The sequence below is a fragment of the Aptenodytes forsteri genome, unplaced genomic scaffold (assembly GCF_000699145.1).
Source record: "Aptenodytes forsteri isolate BGI_AS27 unplaced genomic scaffold, ASM69914v1 Scaffold261, whole genome shotgun sequence".
NCBI classification, from domain to species: Eukaryota; Metazoa; Chordata; class Aves; order Sphenisciformes; family Spheniscidae; genus Aptenodytes; species Aptenodytes forsteri.
In genome coordinates this window covers 332,145-348,500 of record NW_008795583.1, presented here as the reverse complement: position 1 = coordinate 348,500, position 16,356 = coordinate 332,145, and the positions used below count along the sequence as shown (strand labels likewise).

Sequence of the window (16,356 nt, the reverse complement as noted above, 5' to 3'; positions counted from 1 at the left end):
TATCTGTAGAAAAGTATAAGGGTTCTGCCAATCATATCAGGAATATGCCTTGAGAGCTTTGAAAATAGAACAAACAACAGTAAAGATGTAGAAAAGGGGACCATTCAGCAGTATTCTGGATTAGACATGGCTTTTGTGGTTGGTAGATTATTTTTTTTTAAGGATGTTTTTATTTCTTTTATTTTCTTGCTTCTGTCACTTGCAATTTTCTGATTTGGAGTGGTTTGGGTCTTATGTTGTTGTAGGATTCAGATTTCCTGGCCTAGGAGCTGTTTTCCAAACTTCTCGCGTGGCTGAGAGCCAAAACTTCGCTGTTCTTTAGTGCACTTTCTTCTTATCTCTAAGTCAGAATCTGTATTCCATCCTGTTGTGGGGAGAGATGAATCTGGTAGCTTGATAGAAGCGAGGTTGCTGCTCCACACCCCCAGGTCCAACCAGTAGCGAGACTAAGCGTGTATTCCTGTAGGTACAAACACACGTATACAACATGTATACGCAGCCAGCCACACCAATCAACACAAAGAGGCACGCTCGGCACTCAGACAAACAGCACCAGTGGCCTCCATCCTGTTTACCTCTCTGGCTGATCAGGATGAAGATGTGTTAGTGAGAGAAAAGAAGCATATATAAAAAGTATATGAGAAAGAAGTACATATATATGTATGTGTACGTTTGGGTGTGCACACATATGTGCAATATGGATCTCTCCTGTAGCTGGACTTAAACACTCAGTCTACTCAGTATCTGGCATTTGGATCCTGGTCTCCTCAGTTGCTGGTATGTGGACCTGCTAGCCCCTGAGGCTTGCAGAGCCATGCCAGTTGCTGGTGTAGGCCTCCTTACAGACAGGGTCACACTCACAGACACTGTTCTCCCCTGGTCCCTCTGATTTGGTGTCAGGCATGACCAGACTTGTATACTGACCAGCCACCTGTTTACAAGCAAGTGGCCCTTTTTATCCTCTTATACCTCTATTTTCCCACACTTGATCCTTCCCAAATCAGCTAATTCTCTCCCTTTCCCTTCCTTTGATACCACTCCTAAGCATCCCAGTCTTGTGGAATCCTGAATTGTTCTTGGCTAGCATCCCATGTGTCTTTAGGCATTAACACCACACTCTCCCTTCTCACTGCTCCCCCCCTTCCAAAGGGCGCTCCAGAGAGCGGCTCCCATTGACTCATCCTGGTGGGTTTCCTGGGACAGAACTGGGAGGAAGGTGTCTGTTTCTTTGAGTCTATAATTTGGGTTCCCTTGCATGCCGTTGTGCTTCTGTACTTCCCTGTGTTCATGGAGATAAGCCTTTGATAGGCCTGGAAGTAGTGAGGGATGCAGGATATTATTTGGGTTTCCCCACCTGCCGTTGTTTCTCTATGTTCCTTTTTGTGTGTGCAGATGAGCTTTTTATGACATAACCTAGCACCTTCTGGCTCTCTTCCTGAGGAGCATTATTTTCCCAGACCATGCTGTGGCACTGTTTCTTCCATATCTACTGTGTCGGAGGATTGCAGGCTGTGGAGTGCCTAAACGTTACTGAGTCAAAAGGCTGTGTCTAGCTCACTGGTGTCCAGGTGCCTTACAAAAACTTTTTTTTTTTTTTTTTTTTTAAGTATAGAATATGAGGATAAGCTGCGGCAGCAGCAGACTCAAAGCTGTTATCCAGGCTGAATAATGAGACTGAAGCATTTCTGTTCTTACTCATTAGCAGAAGTACTATTGAAAGGCAAGAGGAAATCTGAGCAAGGGGAAGGCGAAGATCTTAAAGACTCTCCCAAGAAGAAGCAGAAGATTTCAGGTAATACAAATAAGTTGTAATTCTTAGTTACAAGCCTCCAGGTACTTCAGACTTCCTCTCTGCCCAAATGCTGTCCTCTGCTGTCTTCCAACTCTATTTCTGATTTTGGGTATTTTGTTATAGGAGACTGTTGACTAGTTTCTGTTTTACAATGGGAGATGATTGTTCTAATTTCAGTCTCTCTTAAAAGTCCAGCGAAGGGAGGGAGGAAAGGAAGTAGGGCAAGTATAGGCTGGTCTGCTTCATTTCAGTTTCCCAAAAGATTCTGGACTAAATAATCAGACAAATTACTTGTAAACATCTGGAGATTAATGAGTAGATGATAACAGCAATATGAGTTTGTTAAGGAGAAATCAAACCCAACCACTTTAATTTTCTTTTACCACAGAGACAGAGGGGGCAAATGCTTGATATCATAGGTCTTTCATGCTGTTGTGGTTTAACCTCAGCCGGCAACTGAGCACCACAGCCGCTCACTCATTCTCCTCTGCCCCCGGTGGGATGGGGGAGAGAATCGGAAGAGTGAAAGTGAGAAAACTTGTGGGTTGAGATAAGAACAGTTTAATAATTGAAATAAAATAAAATAGTAATAATAACAAAAATAATAATAATAATAGAATATACAAAGCAAGTGATGCACGATGCAATTGCTCACCACCCACTGACTGGTGCACAGCCAGTCCCCGAGCAGCGGCCCCCCCGGCCAGCTTTCCCCCAGTTTATATATTGAGCATGACGTCACATAGTATGGAATATCCCTTTGGCCAGTTTGAGTCAGCTGTCCTGGCTGTGCCCCCTCCCAGCTTCTTGTGCACCTCCAGCCTTCAGTCGGTAGAGCATGGGAAGCTGAAAAGTCCTTGGCTAGTGTAAGCACTACTTAGCAATAACTAAAACATCCGTGTGTTATCAATGTTATTCTCATACTAAATCCAAAACACAGCACTATATCAGCTACTAGGAAGAAAATTAACTCTGTCCCAGCTGAAACCAGGGCACATGCCTTCAAAGGGTTGTTAATCAGTGGTTAGGTGCAAAAGGAAGTGTACAAGTGGTGAAAGTAGGAGCAGGTAACACAGGAGAAGGATACATTGGCTGTCCAATCTTGCAAGGATGAGGTTAGGAAAGCCAAGGCCAACCTGGAGCTGAATCTGGGAAGGAGTGTGAAAGGCAACAAGAAGGGATTCTACAAGTACATGAACAGCAAAGGGAAGACTAGGGAAAGCATGAGTGCACTGCTGAACAGGGCAGGGGAACCGGTGACAAATGACATGGAAAAGGCTGAGGTATTCAATGCTTCCTGTGCCTCAATCTTTATCAGTTAAAGGAATCCTTCAGGAATCCCAGGTGCCTGAGACCAGAGGGAAAGTCTGGAGCAAGGAAGCCTTACACTCAGTGAAGGAGGACGAGGTTAGAGCACTTAAACTGGACATACCTAAGTCCCATGGGGCCTGATGGGTTGCACTGAGTACCGAGAGAGCTAGCTGATGTCATTGTGAGGCCACTCTTGATTATTTTTGAAAGGTCGTGGCGACTGGGAGAGGTTCCTGAAGACTGGAAGAGAGCAAATACACTCCTGTCTTCAAGCACAGAAAGAAGGAAGATCTGGGGAACTACAGGCCGGTCAACCTCACCTCAGTCCCTGGGAAGGTGACGGAGAGAATCCTCCTGGAAAGCATTTCCAAACACATGAAGGACAAGATCACAGAATCATAGAATAGTTTGGGTTGGAAGGGACCTCTAAAGGTCATCTAGTCCAACCCCCCTGCCATGGGCAGGGACATCTGCAACTAGATCAGGTTGCTCAGAGCCCACCACCCTCAGCGTAAAAAATTTCTTCCTCATATCTAGTCTAAATCTACCCCCCTTTACTGCTCAAAAGTTTGCTGCCATCTTTTTTATAAGCCCCCTTTAAGTACTGATAGGCTGCAATAAGGTCTCCCCGAAGCCGCCTCTTCTCTAGGCTGAACAACCCCAACTCTCTCAGCCTTTCTTCATAGGAGAGGTGTTCCATCCCCCTGATTGTTTCGTGGCCCTCTTCTGGACCCGCTCCAAGGGGTCCGTGTCTTTCTTCTGCTGAGGGCTCCAGAGCTGGAGACAGTACTCTGGGTGGGGTCTCACCAGAGCAGAGTAGAGGGGCAGAATCCCCTCCCTCAACATGCTGGCCACGCTTCTTTTGATGCAGCCCAGGATACGATTGGCCTTCTGGGCTGCGAGCGCTGTGCAGTGCAGCACAGAGGATGGTGATTTGGAGTAGTCGGCATGGATTCATGAAGGGCAAATCACACTTAATCAACCTGATAGCTTAGTACAATGAGGTCACTAGCTTGGTGGACGAGGGGAGAGCAGTGGGTGTTGTTCACCTCAACTTTAGTAAGTCTTTTGGTGCTGTTTCCCACAACATCCTCATAGACGAGCTGACAAAGTACAGGTTAGATAAATGAACAGTGCAGCGGATTGAAAACCAGCTGAATATCCAGGCCCAGAGGCTTGTGATCAGCAGCACAAAGTAGTTGGAGGCACATCAATAGTGGTGTGCCCCAGGGGTAAATACTGGGGCCAGTACTGTTTAACATTTTCATTGATGACCTGGACAATGGGACAGTATGCACCCACCCTCAGCAGGTACACAGATGATACAAAATGGAGGAGTGGTGGTACACCAGATGGGTGTGCTGCCATTCACAGGGACCCGGACAGGCTGGGGAATTAAGCAGAGAGGAATCTCTTGAGGTTCATCAAGGAGAAATGTGAAGTCCTGCAGCTGGGCAGGAATAACCCCATGTACCAGTGTATGCTGGGGGCTAACTTTCTGGAAACCAGCTCTGCAGAGAGGGACCTTGGGGTCCTGGAGGACAGCAAGCTGACCATGAGCCAGCAACACACTCTTGTGGCAAAGGCAGCCAACAGCATTCTGGGCTACATTAAGAGCATTGCCAGCAGGTCGAGGGAGGTGATCCTTCCTTTCTGCTCAGCGTTGGTGAGGCCACATCTGGAGTACTGTGTCCAGTTCTGGGCTCCCCAATACAGGGCTGCAAAGATGATTGAGGGACTGGAATATTTTTCCTATGAGGACAGGCTGAGAGAGCTGCAACTCTTCAGTCTGGAGAAGAGAAGGCTCAGGGGGAATCTTACCACTATGTATAAATATTTGATGAGAGGGAATGAAGAAAAGGGAGCCAGACTCTTCTCTATAGTGCTCATTGACAGGACAAGAGGCAATGGGCACAAATTAAAACCCACAAAATTCTATCTAAAGACAAGAATACACTTCTTTACTGTGAGGGTGGTCAAACCCTGGCACAGGTTGCCCAAAGAGGTTGTAGAGTCTCCATCAGTGGAGATACTCAAAACTTGACTGGACATGTTCTTTGGCAACCTACTCTAGCTGACCCTGCCTGAACACGGGGATTGGACTAGGTGATCTCAGGAGGTCCCTTCCAACCTTAATGTTTCTGTGAAATAGAAAAAAGTATAGAATGATGGTTCACAATCTGTCCTAGGTTCAATTCTAACTATTGTTTTTGTCAGCAAGGACTTGGAAGTATGTAGACAGCACAAAGCTGAAAGAGATGGCAAGTATGTTGGAGAAAAGGCTAAAATGGAAAGTGGTCTTGACATTAGAGAAACAATTTAAAAAATAGAATGGAATAGTGTAAAATTAAAGATACTGTAGTTAGGAAGAAATATTAGCACAGCTGAAAGACAAAGAACAACCTCCTAGGAGTCAGTTCTTCAGAACAGGATTTGAGATTTATAACAGATCAAAAGCTGACTAGGGACCAACAGTGTCATACTTGTTTTTAAAAAGGCAGATGTTATACTGAGGTGTTTGAGCAGGAATGTAGACTTTCAGACATGTGAAGTAATTCTTTTGCTCTAACGCAGGGTCACACTTGGAGTGCTGTTTCCAGCAGTGGGCACTGCAGTTCAGGAAATGTGTGGACCAACTGAAGAAAACAGGGACGAGAAGAGAGCAAAAAGCATAACCCATGAAAAAATACTGAAACAATAAGAGTTGTTTAGTCTAAAGAAAACAGGAATGAGTAGAGGAATGGGACTGTCCATTTGGTTGTCAACAAGTCATTAGATTGGCTCAGCCATATTGTGAACAGAAGATGTTTCAGCGTGAAGAGTTCCCATCCCCTGAGCTTTGTGTATGAACAACCATACAGATTACAAATATCTGGATGGGACTAATGCCTGCAGCTGTAAATAGCTATGGATGTTGAAAAGGAGTAGGGAACATAATCTTGAAATTCCTTAAAAAAAACAAACCAAAACATTGAACATTTCTGAATGAGTAGCTTTGAGACAGCAGACTAAATAGCAGCCTCCTAGCAAAAAATCTCGCTTTTTTGTGACAAGGCTAGCAGAATTAAGTCTTCTGGTCTTTCTTGTTTGTGTTACAACAGGAAAAAAGCAGCAAGATGGAACACAACAAAACTCCAAAATGAAAGGCCACTGTGTTCAGAAAGAACCGGAAACCTGTGGCACAGGTAAGAAGAAGAAGCAGTTGCTCAGAATTGTTTATAAAGCAGCTAAAAGATAAATGTGATTCTAGGATTTGAATCTGAGCAACAGCTGTGTTTCTGGTGTTTCCATTTTGTTGTTCACTTTACTGTTGACAAGGAAGAACTGGCTGCTGTCCTTTTGGCACTGTGTCAGTAATGCAGAGCAAGATTGGAGGGACTGCATACGGCCTAACAGTGTAGTTCTACATGGTTTTACCACTGCATAATGGAACAGTGAAGGGGGAATCACTTTTTGAACTGAGCAAAAGCCTGTTAAAATAGTTTCACTATAAAACTCATAAAAGTATTTATACTTTTTTGCTCAGCAGAATATGTTTGCAGGAAAAACTCTGTAGCTGTTGCTGCCGAATCACCTCTTCTGGTAACCTGGTAGCCAGAGACCCAAGCACTCCACCCTAGAAAAATAACATTAGCCTTTACTCAGCAAATGGAATGACTTGGTATGTGTAGCTCACACCGCTCATTAAATACCCCAGTTTTCTGCCAAGTGCTGTTTGATTCACAGACTTTTCCCCCAGCCACGTGGGGGGAGGAACAACCCCTGCCTGTTATTACTGGGCAAAGAGGAAAGCCTTTAGATCTTTTTATGATAAGAATTCAAGCAGATGGCTGCTAAGCCACTTTCTTCCCAGAACCCCTTTCGGTAATTTATAATCCTTGTGGATTATGCCAAGCTTTTGCTTGGCATTTCAAAAAGAGGCCAGGAACTGGAAACCATGCCACACAGGGTACTTTTCACTGGCTGTTGAGTAACTTGGCCTGGTGGTGCAGCTCTGTTCACTTTCAGTGCGAAAACTGCTGGCTAATGTAAGTGGAGTTCTAAAGATTTGGTTAGTAGGATTGAACCGTGGACTTTGTCTGAAACTGTTCAGTCACATCTGTGACTACTTTTACTGTGAAAACCCTTTTGCTGAAAGAAAAGTTTACTCTGCATGCTAAAGTAATTGTGTAATAAAAATGAATGAAGGAAAAATCTCTACTGAACAAGTGGAAGAACACTCCTCACAAGGGGATGGTAGGATTAAAGTGTTTTTATAAAATGATCTTCCAAAAGGAGTGATTGTCACATGACACATTTAAAGCTGCAAATGAGCTAAACCTATTGAAGTGTTGCTGGACACGAGTTTTGTAGCATGTGACCTGTTTTCTTCTAGGATTCATTGTGCACATCAAAGGAAAAAAAAAGATACTGTGTTTGCAGTTCTATTTCAAACCTTTTGTTTTGACAGGTAGTATGGAAGAGCAATGGTCTTTGGAAATTCAGGACAAAGGCCGAGTTACGTGTCCCACATGCCGGGCTGTGGTGAGAAAGACTGTAGAAGGACTGAAGAAACATATGGTAAATTGTAGGCAGGTAAGAGCAAGAGAGATAAGCCATGTTTTCTTTATTCCTCGTCAGCTTACTGATAGAAATGCCTGCACGCTGTTTTGTATTGCATTTAAAATCAGTTTCATCTCATCATCATGTCTCTAAGCAAGAGTCCTTTATACATCTGTAAGAGGCTGCCCTTGGTGCTTCTTGCTTAGCCTTTTGCTGGAGATTTGGGGTAGTAAACAAAGGTGTAGCTATTTCATGTGTTTCCCCAAATTTTAGGCTCCATAAAATCTCTTCTGTTCTTAATGGGCAGTTACCAGGCCCAAATAAAATGTTCTGCTCTCCTGCTCCTTTCCCCCAAAGAGTTTCCCACTGCTTTGGTTAATTTACAGTTACACGCACCATGTCCTTGTTTATTTCTAGGAAATGTTCACATGTCATCACTGTGGGAAGCAGCTGAAGTCTTTAGGAGGGATGAAATACCATGTCATGGCAGACCATAACAATCAGGTAACATGACTGCTGTGCATCTAAAAATCGTACAGGCAAGACAGTCTTTTGTTCCTTCTCTGGTGCACACAGAAGCAGAACATGGTGTGTTTTTTCAAATGTTGTAGCTGTTCAAATCTGGTCTACCTATTATTTTTCCTGAGAGATTTGACATCTGAAAAAACAATAGAATGTTACCAGAGATGGTAGGCACGCTACATCTTAGAAAGAGGGGATGAATTTCTGTTTAGGCTGGTTATATGTCACACATAAAAGGCATTCTCAATCAGGAAAAAAAAAAAGATTGCTCATTAGGCTGCAATTTTCAGTCCTTTGCTGGAAAGTAGGAGTTTTTCTACATCCAGAGCAGACTAGATTTCAGTTCTTTACAAGTTCAAAGGTAAAAAAGCAGAAGCAGCAGTTTAGTTCTTGTCTCTATTTACTGTAAAGATACTAATGCTACAATCTGCTTTTCCTCTTTGCTATTACTTTAAAGAAGGCAATGTCTTCTGTTGTAGTTGTGAAGAATTAGAACTTTTGGAAAGGTCATTCGGAAGTTTGGGTAAGGTTTAGATAATACATTACTGTTACTTTTCACATAGTTCCCAGTGCTGTGGTTTCTGAACCTACAGCTGTACTAGTAAATGAAATAGGCCAGGGATCATGTTCTGGCCCTGAGGAATAGGTCTGTCACTCAGTTCTAACTTTTTATTCAGTCTAGGTGTAATATTATTATAAGGTAGTACAGGAAATAATATACAATAACCATCCGAGAGAGAATAGAGAAGAACTTGAGCTATAGTTCAGCGTAGATTAATAACCGTTACAGACAGTTAGTCTGCTTAGCTTTAGTTAGGCTAAATGGAAATGGTAGGACCAGTAAATGTTAAAGATGCATGACAGAGATGAGTAAGTACTTTCCACAGGCAGAAGGGGGGAAAAGTATTATGGAAATACATACCCTTGTCCTTCCCAGAAGCTGTAGTTTGGGATGATTTCTTATCAAGGTTTCGTTCATAGATAGCTATCTAAATGTTAAAACTCTTATCTGCAAAGTGGTTTTCAGGCAGTTTACTCCTTTTAAAGATAATTCAGTTGTTCTGGGATATAGACAGTCATCATTGTATTAGATACACTTCTGTAAAATCAGAAGTTGCAGAGATTTAATTATTTTAGAAGCATTCCTTTAGTAGTGTGTTGAGTAGTGAATTCCCTATGAGAAGAACTGTAAATGCTGAGCATCCTGTGTTTTTCTTTCATCTTCCTGCTGTGCTTTAGCCAGTTGTGAAGGAGGGAGGAGAATTGGATGAGCAGCTTGAGCGAGACCGCCTTCGGAAGGTTTTGAAGCGTATGGGAAAACTAAAGTGTATGAGGGAGGTAAGCTGCATTGTGCTAAGTATCCCAAATTAAACAGCAGCGGATGCATGAACGTAAAATATTATGAGAGTTCTGCTAGGTATGCTTTGGTGCTGGCCAAAGCTGGATTTGTTTCAAGATCCTAGCTATGCTTTTAAGACAGAGTATCATAGAATGGTTTGGGTTGGAAGGGACCTTTAAAGGTCATCTAGTCCAGCCCTCCTGCAATGAGCAGGGACATCTGCAACTAGATCAGGTTGCTCAGAGCCCCGTCCATCCTGACCTTGAATGTTTCCAGGGATGGGGCATCTACAACCTCTCTGGGAAACCTGTTGCAGTGTTTCACCACCTTCATCATAAACAATTTCTTCCTTATATCTAGTCTGAATCTACCCTCTTTTAGTTTAAAACCTTTACCCCTTGTCCTATTGCTACAGGCCCTATTAAAAAGTCTGTCCCCATCTTTCTTATAAGCCCCCTTTAAGTACTGACAGGCTGCAATAAGGTCTCCCCGAAGCCTTCTCCTCTCCAGGCTGAATAACCCAGCTCTCTCGGGCTTTCTTTGATCATTTCTGTGGCCCTCCTCTGGACCCGCTCCAACAGGTCCATGTCTTTCTTATGCTGCGGGCTCCAGAGCTGGACGCAGTACTCCAGGTGGGGTCTCCCCAGAGCAGAGTAGAGGGGCAGAATCACCTCCCTTGACCTGCTGGCCACGCTTCTTTGGATGCAGCCCAGGATACGCTTGGCCTTCTGGGCTGCGAGTGCACATTGCTGGCTCATGCTCAGCCTTTCACTCACCAGTACCCCCAAGTCCTTCTCGGCAGGGCTGCTCTCAATCCCTCAATCCCTCAGCCTGTATTGATACCGGGGGTTGCCCTGACCCATGTGCAGGACCTTGCACTTGGCCTTGTTGAACCTCATGAAGTTCACTTCTCAAGCTTGTCCAGGACCCTCTGAATGGCATCAGGCGTGTCAGCCGTCCCTCAGGCATGTCAACCGCACCACTCAGCTTGGTGTCATCTGCAAATTTGCTGAGGGTGCACTCGATCCCACTGTCTATGTCATTGATGAAGATACTAAACAGTACTGGTCCCAATACAGACCCCTGCGGGACACCACTCATCACTGATCTCCATCCAGACATTGAGCCATTGACTGCTGCTCTCTGGATGCGACCATCCAGGCAATTTGTTATCCATCAAATAGTCCACCCATCAAATCCATACCTCTCCAATTTAGAGAGAGGAAGTTGTGGGGGACCGTGTCAAAGGCCTTGCAGAAGTCCAGATAGATGACATCTGTGGCTCTTCCCTTATCCACTGGTGTAGTGACTCCATCATAGAAGGCCACTAGGTTAGTCAGGCAGGACTTGCCCTTGGTGAAGCCATGCTGGCTGTCTCGAATCACCTCCCTGTCCTCCATGTGCCTTAGCGTAGCTTCCAGGAGGATCTGTTCCATGATCTTCCCAGGCACAGAGGTGAGGTTGACAGGTTGCTAGTTCCCAGGGTCCTCCTTTCTACCCTTTTTAAAAATGAGTGCAATGTTTCCCTTTTTCCGGTCACAAGGGACTTCACCCGACTGCCATGATATATGAAATATGGAGAGTGGCTTGGCAACTACATTAGCCAATTCCCTCAGGACTCTGGGATGCATCTCATCAGGTCCCATAGACTTATGTATGTCCAGGCTCCTCAGGTGGTCTCAAAGCTGGTCTTCTCTTACAGTGGGAGGGACTTTGCTTCCCCCAGTCCTTGCCTTGAGGTCCATCCACTCGAGACGTGTGGGAAGAGAGATTGCCAGTGAAGACTGAGGCAAAAAAGTTGTTGAGTACCTCAGCCTTCTCCTTGTCTGTTGTTACCAGTTTGCCGGTCATGTTCATCAGGGGGGTACAGTTTCTTTGACCTTCCTTTTCTGGCTGACATACCTATAGTAGCCCTTCTTACTATTCTTTGTGTCCCTTCCCAAGTTCAGCTCCAGCCGCACCGTGGCCTTCCTGACCCCATCCCTACACAACCAGGCAGCATCCCTATACTCTTTCCAGCATACCTGTCCCTGCTTCCACTGCCTGTGCATTTCCTTCTTGCCCTTTAGTTTGACCAGCAGGTCTCGACTCAGCCATGCCAGTCTCTTGCCTTCCTTTCCTGATTCCTTACACAAGGGGATCAAGAGCTCTTACGCTCTGTGGAAAGCGTCCTTAAAGACTTGCCAGCTGTGTTCTGTTCCCTTGTCCCTGAGGGCAGTTTCCCAGGGGGTCCAATTGACTAACTCCTTGAACAGCTGCAAATTTGCTTTCCGAAAATTCAGGGTCCTGATTTTACTCTTTGCCTGTCCCATATGCCTCAGGACTGCAAACTCCACCAGTGCATGATCACTGCAGCCCAGGCTGCGTCCAATCGTGATGTCTCTGATTAGCTCGCTTGCGTTGGTGACCAACAGGTCCAGTAATGTATCCCCTCTGGTAGGGCTGTCTGTTACCTGGCTTAAGAAGTTATTCTCAATGCACTCCAGGAGTCTCCCGGATTGCCTACAGCTTGCTGTGCTATTTTTCTGGCAGATGTTGGGGTGGTTGAAGTACCCCAGCAGGATGAGAGCCTGCAAGCGCAATACCTCCTGTAGCTGGAGTAGGAAGGCTTCGTCAATAGGCTCCCCTTGATCAGGCAGCCTGTAGTAAACACCGACCACAAGGTTCCCTTTGTTGCCTTGGTCTGTAATTCTTACCCATAAGCTTTCAACCTACTTGTGGCTATTCTTCAGAGACAGCTCTTCACAATCTATCCATTTCTTGACATCAAGGGCAACCCCTTCGCCCCTCCTTCCTCTCCTGTCCCTTCTGTAGCCATCGATAGCAGCGCTCCAGTCATTGGATTCATCCCACCAGGTTTCAGTAATGGCAACTAGGTCATAGCTTTCTAGCAGCATGGTGGCTTCCAACTCGTCCTGTTTGTTACCCATGCTGCGTGCATTGGTGTAGAGGCACTTCAGCTGGGCTGTCGGCCATACCACCTTCTTAGAGGAACACACCTTAATTCCTTTGAGGTATTTCACTGGTGTTTCCCTGTTGGCTCCTCTTACCTCAGGAGCCCCTGGCTCATCTCTGTAAGACTTCAGATGTGCTCCAGTGTACCCAGCGTGTCTCAGAGCAACAAGCTGAGGGCCCTTGCTAGCATCCCGTCCCTCAAACCTTGGTGTGTCATCCCATGGCTTGTCACGGGCGAGCCTGATGTTATCCCCTTCCCCCTTCAAGTCTAGTAGTCTCTTTAGGGACTTTGGTGGGATGTTGTGTTACAAGGAAAGCAGCAGGGTGCCTGGAGAATTTCCTCTAAACACTTGTGAAGCACTGAGCACAGAGAATGAATTTTGGAATGACTGATACTTGGTTAGAACCTCATGACTAAATAAAGTAGGAGTCTGGTGTATACTAACTAGCTCAACTAGAAGTTTTAGGGCTTCACACATGATTTGTGTGAAGGTGATATTCTCTTGCTTACACTAGAAAGGAGTTCACCTTCGGTTACTGTCTGATCCTCATTCGAACCTTTTTAGAGAGGATAACTAGAGTGATTAAAATTGAGTTTTTATTTTTGATTACAGGTTTTTTTTAAATGGCTTCTTTAAACTAGATGTGTAAATGTAGATTCAGCAAAGATACGACTTTATAAATGCATTCAGTGGAAGATGTCAGGGAGGAAGAAATTAAAGGATAACCATTTTACCTTGCAACAGTATTCTAAACTGTTCACAGAATTACACAATTGTGAAGGTTGGAAGGGAACTTCAGAGGTCATCTAGTTCAACCCCTGTGCTCAAGCAGGGTCAGCTAGAGCTCTTGAGCATTTGATCTAAACTGTTCACAGAATTACACAATTGTGAAGGTTGGAAGGGAACTTCAGAGGTCATCTAGTTCAACCCCTGTGCTCAAGCAGGGTCAGCTAGAGCTCTTTGAGCATTTGATGTGTTGGTGTCTTCAAGGGGGATCGAGAGAACACTGGATTGTTTCTTGTGTGCACCAAAAGTATTTTATTAATGTGTACTTCTACTCTTTCCTTAATTGTTTGTGATAGCTGGGAAGATGGTTTTATGCATAATTAGCTGTGTGAGTTTGTCTGTGGTTTTTGAAAATATTGAGATTGGCCACAGCTAGAGAAGGGGATGGAGGGCAGATGGGATACATCTAAGAACATTAAAAACTTGCTGATGCATGTTTGATTTGTCCTGTTTCCAAGCTCAGTGTCAAGTTGATCACTGGATTCAGAGTTAGGAGATATTCTAGTAAGTGACATCCACAGGAACCATTTGAGTTTTTGTTGTCCTCTGCTGCAGCATGAGATAATAGCTGTGTCCTAGGAATAGCTGAAAGTTTTATTTACCATCACCCTAATATTGCTGCATTCTAGACAGTTTGACCAGCCAACCAAGTATAAAACCTTCCTCTTTTTCTGCCCAACTCCTCCATTTGTATCTGAAAATCTTGCCGTTTTGTGCATCCTCATTTAACTTCTTACTTCTTCATTCCATATATTGAAATTTTCTGTTGCCCACTACATACAGAGAAGTACTAAGAAACAGTTTCTCCCAGTTGCAGCCAATTCTTTGTCCCAGATATTGTTTGTCTGAATAGACCAACATTAAAGTTTACTACCTGTTTGTCTCTGGTCTGGCAGGAAAAGTGATAGTACTTTGGTCAGCAAACTGTGGATTCTATACACAGTGGTCTTGTGATCACTTGGAGAGCGTTTTTCTTTCACGTGTTTTTCTTCTGCATTGACAGGGCTGCACAGGCAGCTTCACTAGCATAATGGGATACCTATATCATGTTAAAAAATGTGGGAAGGCAGCTTCTGAGCTGGAGAAAATGGCTATGAAGTGCCATCACTGTGGAAAAGCATACAAATCAAAGGCAGGACTTGTCTACCATCTCCGATCTAAGCATGGGCCGGTAAGTGCAGATTGCCATAGTTATCAGGATAGTGTGGTGGTACTTCAGCCGTTCAGACTTGAGACACACGTAGGCTTTTGTCTGCTACTTGGGTGGGTAATCAGGGATAGCAAATCCTTGCATTTTGCTGTCTCTCTGGAGTATTCTGTCCTTGATACTTTCCTTCTAGCAGCAGCTGTTGCTGTTGTGTGACTAGGATGAAGTTTTTAATAGTAAATCACCATGGCAGCAGTAAACTTTCCCCAGCCTGACTTTTGCTCCATGGAAGAATGGTTCTAACATGTATAACTTGTGAGATGCTTTTCTTTCCTCTTAGAAGACCCAACATTGGAGCAGAACAGGCAGTACTATGCTTGTTGTCCATGAGTGTTTTAGAGCGAAGGATGTGATATCCTTTTAAGACCAGTGGCTGCATGAAACTCTCTGCTTGAGCCTTACTCCTGTGACCCCCCTGAGTAGATTTGGGGGTCTGCTCGCTAGTGGGATGCACTTCTGTCCTATGTCTGTGACAGTGAACCACAGCTGCAGCAGCATTTTTGTGAGGGATTTGGCAGAATATTTATTCACAGTATTTAGTGTAACTGAAATAGGAACTAGTGAAGGAGGCTCACCTTTTTTGGCCTTCATTGCAGGTCACTTTCCTCCATGAGGAGAGAAGAACAGAGAGTCTGAAGGAAATAAAACGGGAGCCAAATAACACAGGCAGAGTTCAGAGGAGATCTGCAAAGGTGGCAATCTACTATCTCCATGAGCTAGCTGGAGAAGAGCTGGCCAAAGAGTGGCCCAAGAGAAAAGTTCTGCAGGACTTGATTCCAGATGACCGGAAGGTACAAGGCCTTAAAAATGCTATACAGGGTTTGAGTCTTTCTTCACATCAGATGAGTCTTGCACTAGCATCTGTCCAGTGTTGCCAGTGCTTAGTGGCCCATGGAAAGCAATATTGAAGAAGTAATATCTTGTGGGAGGGATCAGGTTTTGCTCTCTCTGGTCTTAGATTACAGTATTGCTACAGTAGCAATTGCTGTGTTATAAGTATTTTATTCAGGCAGGCTATAATGACTTTCAAGTCCTATTGCTATAATTTTCAGTGGGCACAAGTAATGAAGGCATTTATAGGCAGTATGTTGCTCACAAGTCATAGGTTGCATATCAGTGCTGCCATGCAGTGATATTTCATAGTTTTTCAGGCTTCAGAGTTTCCAGGAGCATCTTTTAGGCTGTAAGGGAAACCCAAGGGAAAAGGATGATTTATTATTTTAATGGGGTTAAGTACATTTAGAGGAATTGTTGTAGTCAGAGTTATGGCAAGTTTTGGATTCTGGTATTGTGGAGGGTTTCCAGATTCAGTTATGTTTGTAGAGAGTCAGTGAGATGGGAAAAGATTGGTTATTGAGAGTTTGGCTGTTAGAGTAGGAGAAGCCATAGCACGTTGGTCTCACAACCTGGGAGAGAAAGGGGCATACTTGGCACTATGTGTAGTCAACATTGCTTCCAGCTTTCAATTCCATCTCTTTATCTCAGCTGAAATATACTCGTCCTGGACTGCCCACATTTAGTCAAGATGTGCTGTGCAAATGGAAAACAGAGATAAAGATGTACCGAAGAGTCCACTGCCCAAATCAGGTAATCCTTAAGTGTTTCTGAAGCCTCAGAGGGGACAGATTGCAGGTCTGTATGAGCAAACAGCTTTCCGCAGCCTTGAAACTGCAGTTTGTCTGTCTGTGGGAGACAAATTCTGCTTCATCTCAGTATGGTTTGTTAGTGTAACCAAGACCCTGTTTGGACTGTTGCCCTAGGGATGATCATAGAATCATAGAAAAATAGAATCATTAAGGTTGGAAAAGACCTCTAAGATCATCGAGTCCAACCGTCAACCCAACACCACCATGCCCACTAAACCATGTCCCTAAGTGCCTCATCTACTCGTCTTTTAAAT

The 16,356-nt window shown here is 44.4% G+C and overlaps 1 protein-coding gene across 1 annotated transcript in view; it reads left to right on the top strand.

Annotated features, from left to right (window-relative positions):
* ZNF512 (zinc finger protein 512) overlaps positions 1 to 16,356 on the top strand; it is a 26,058-nt gene that overhangs the window by 2,072 nt on the left and 7,630 nt on the right. Inside the window, 8 exon segments of the mRNA XM_009282307.2 lie at positions 1,703 to 1,792; positions 6,205 to 6,288; positions 7,554 to 7,678; positions 8,063 to 8,149; positions 9,407 to 9,505; positions 14,253 to 14,420; positions 15,053 to 15,247; positions 15,942 to 16,043. Coding sequence (XP_009280582.2) covers positions 1,703 to 1,792; positions 6,205 to 6,288; positions 7,554 to 7,678; positions 8,063 to 8,149; positions 9,407 to 9,505; positions 14,253 to 14,420; positions 15,053 to 15,247; positions 15,942 to 16,043 — 950 coding nt within the window.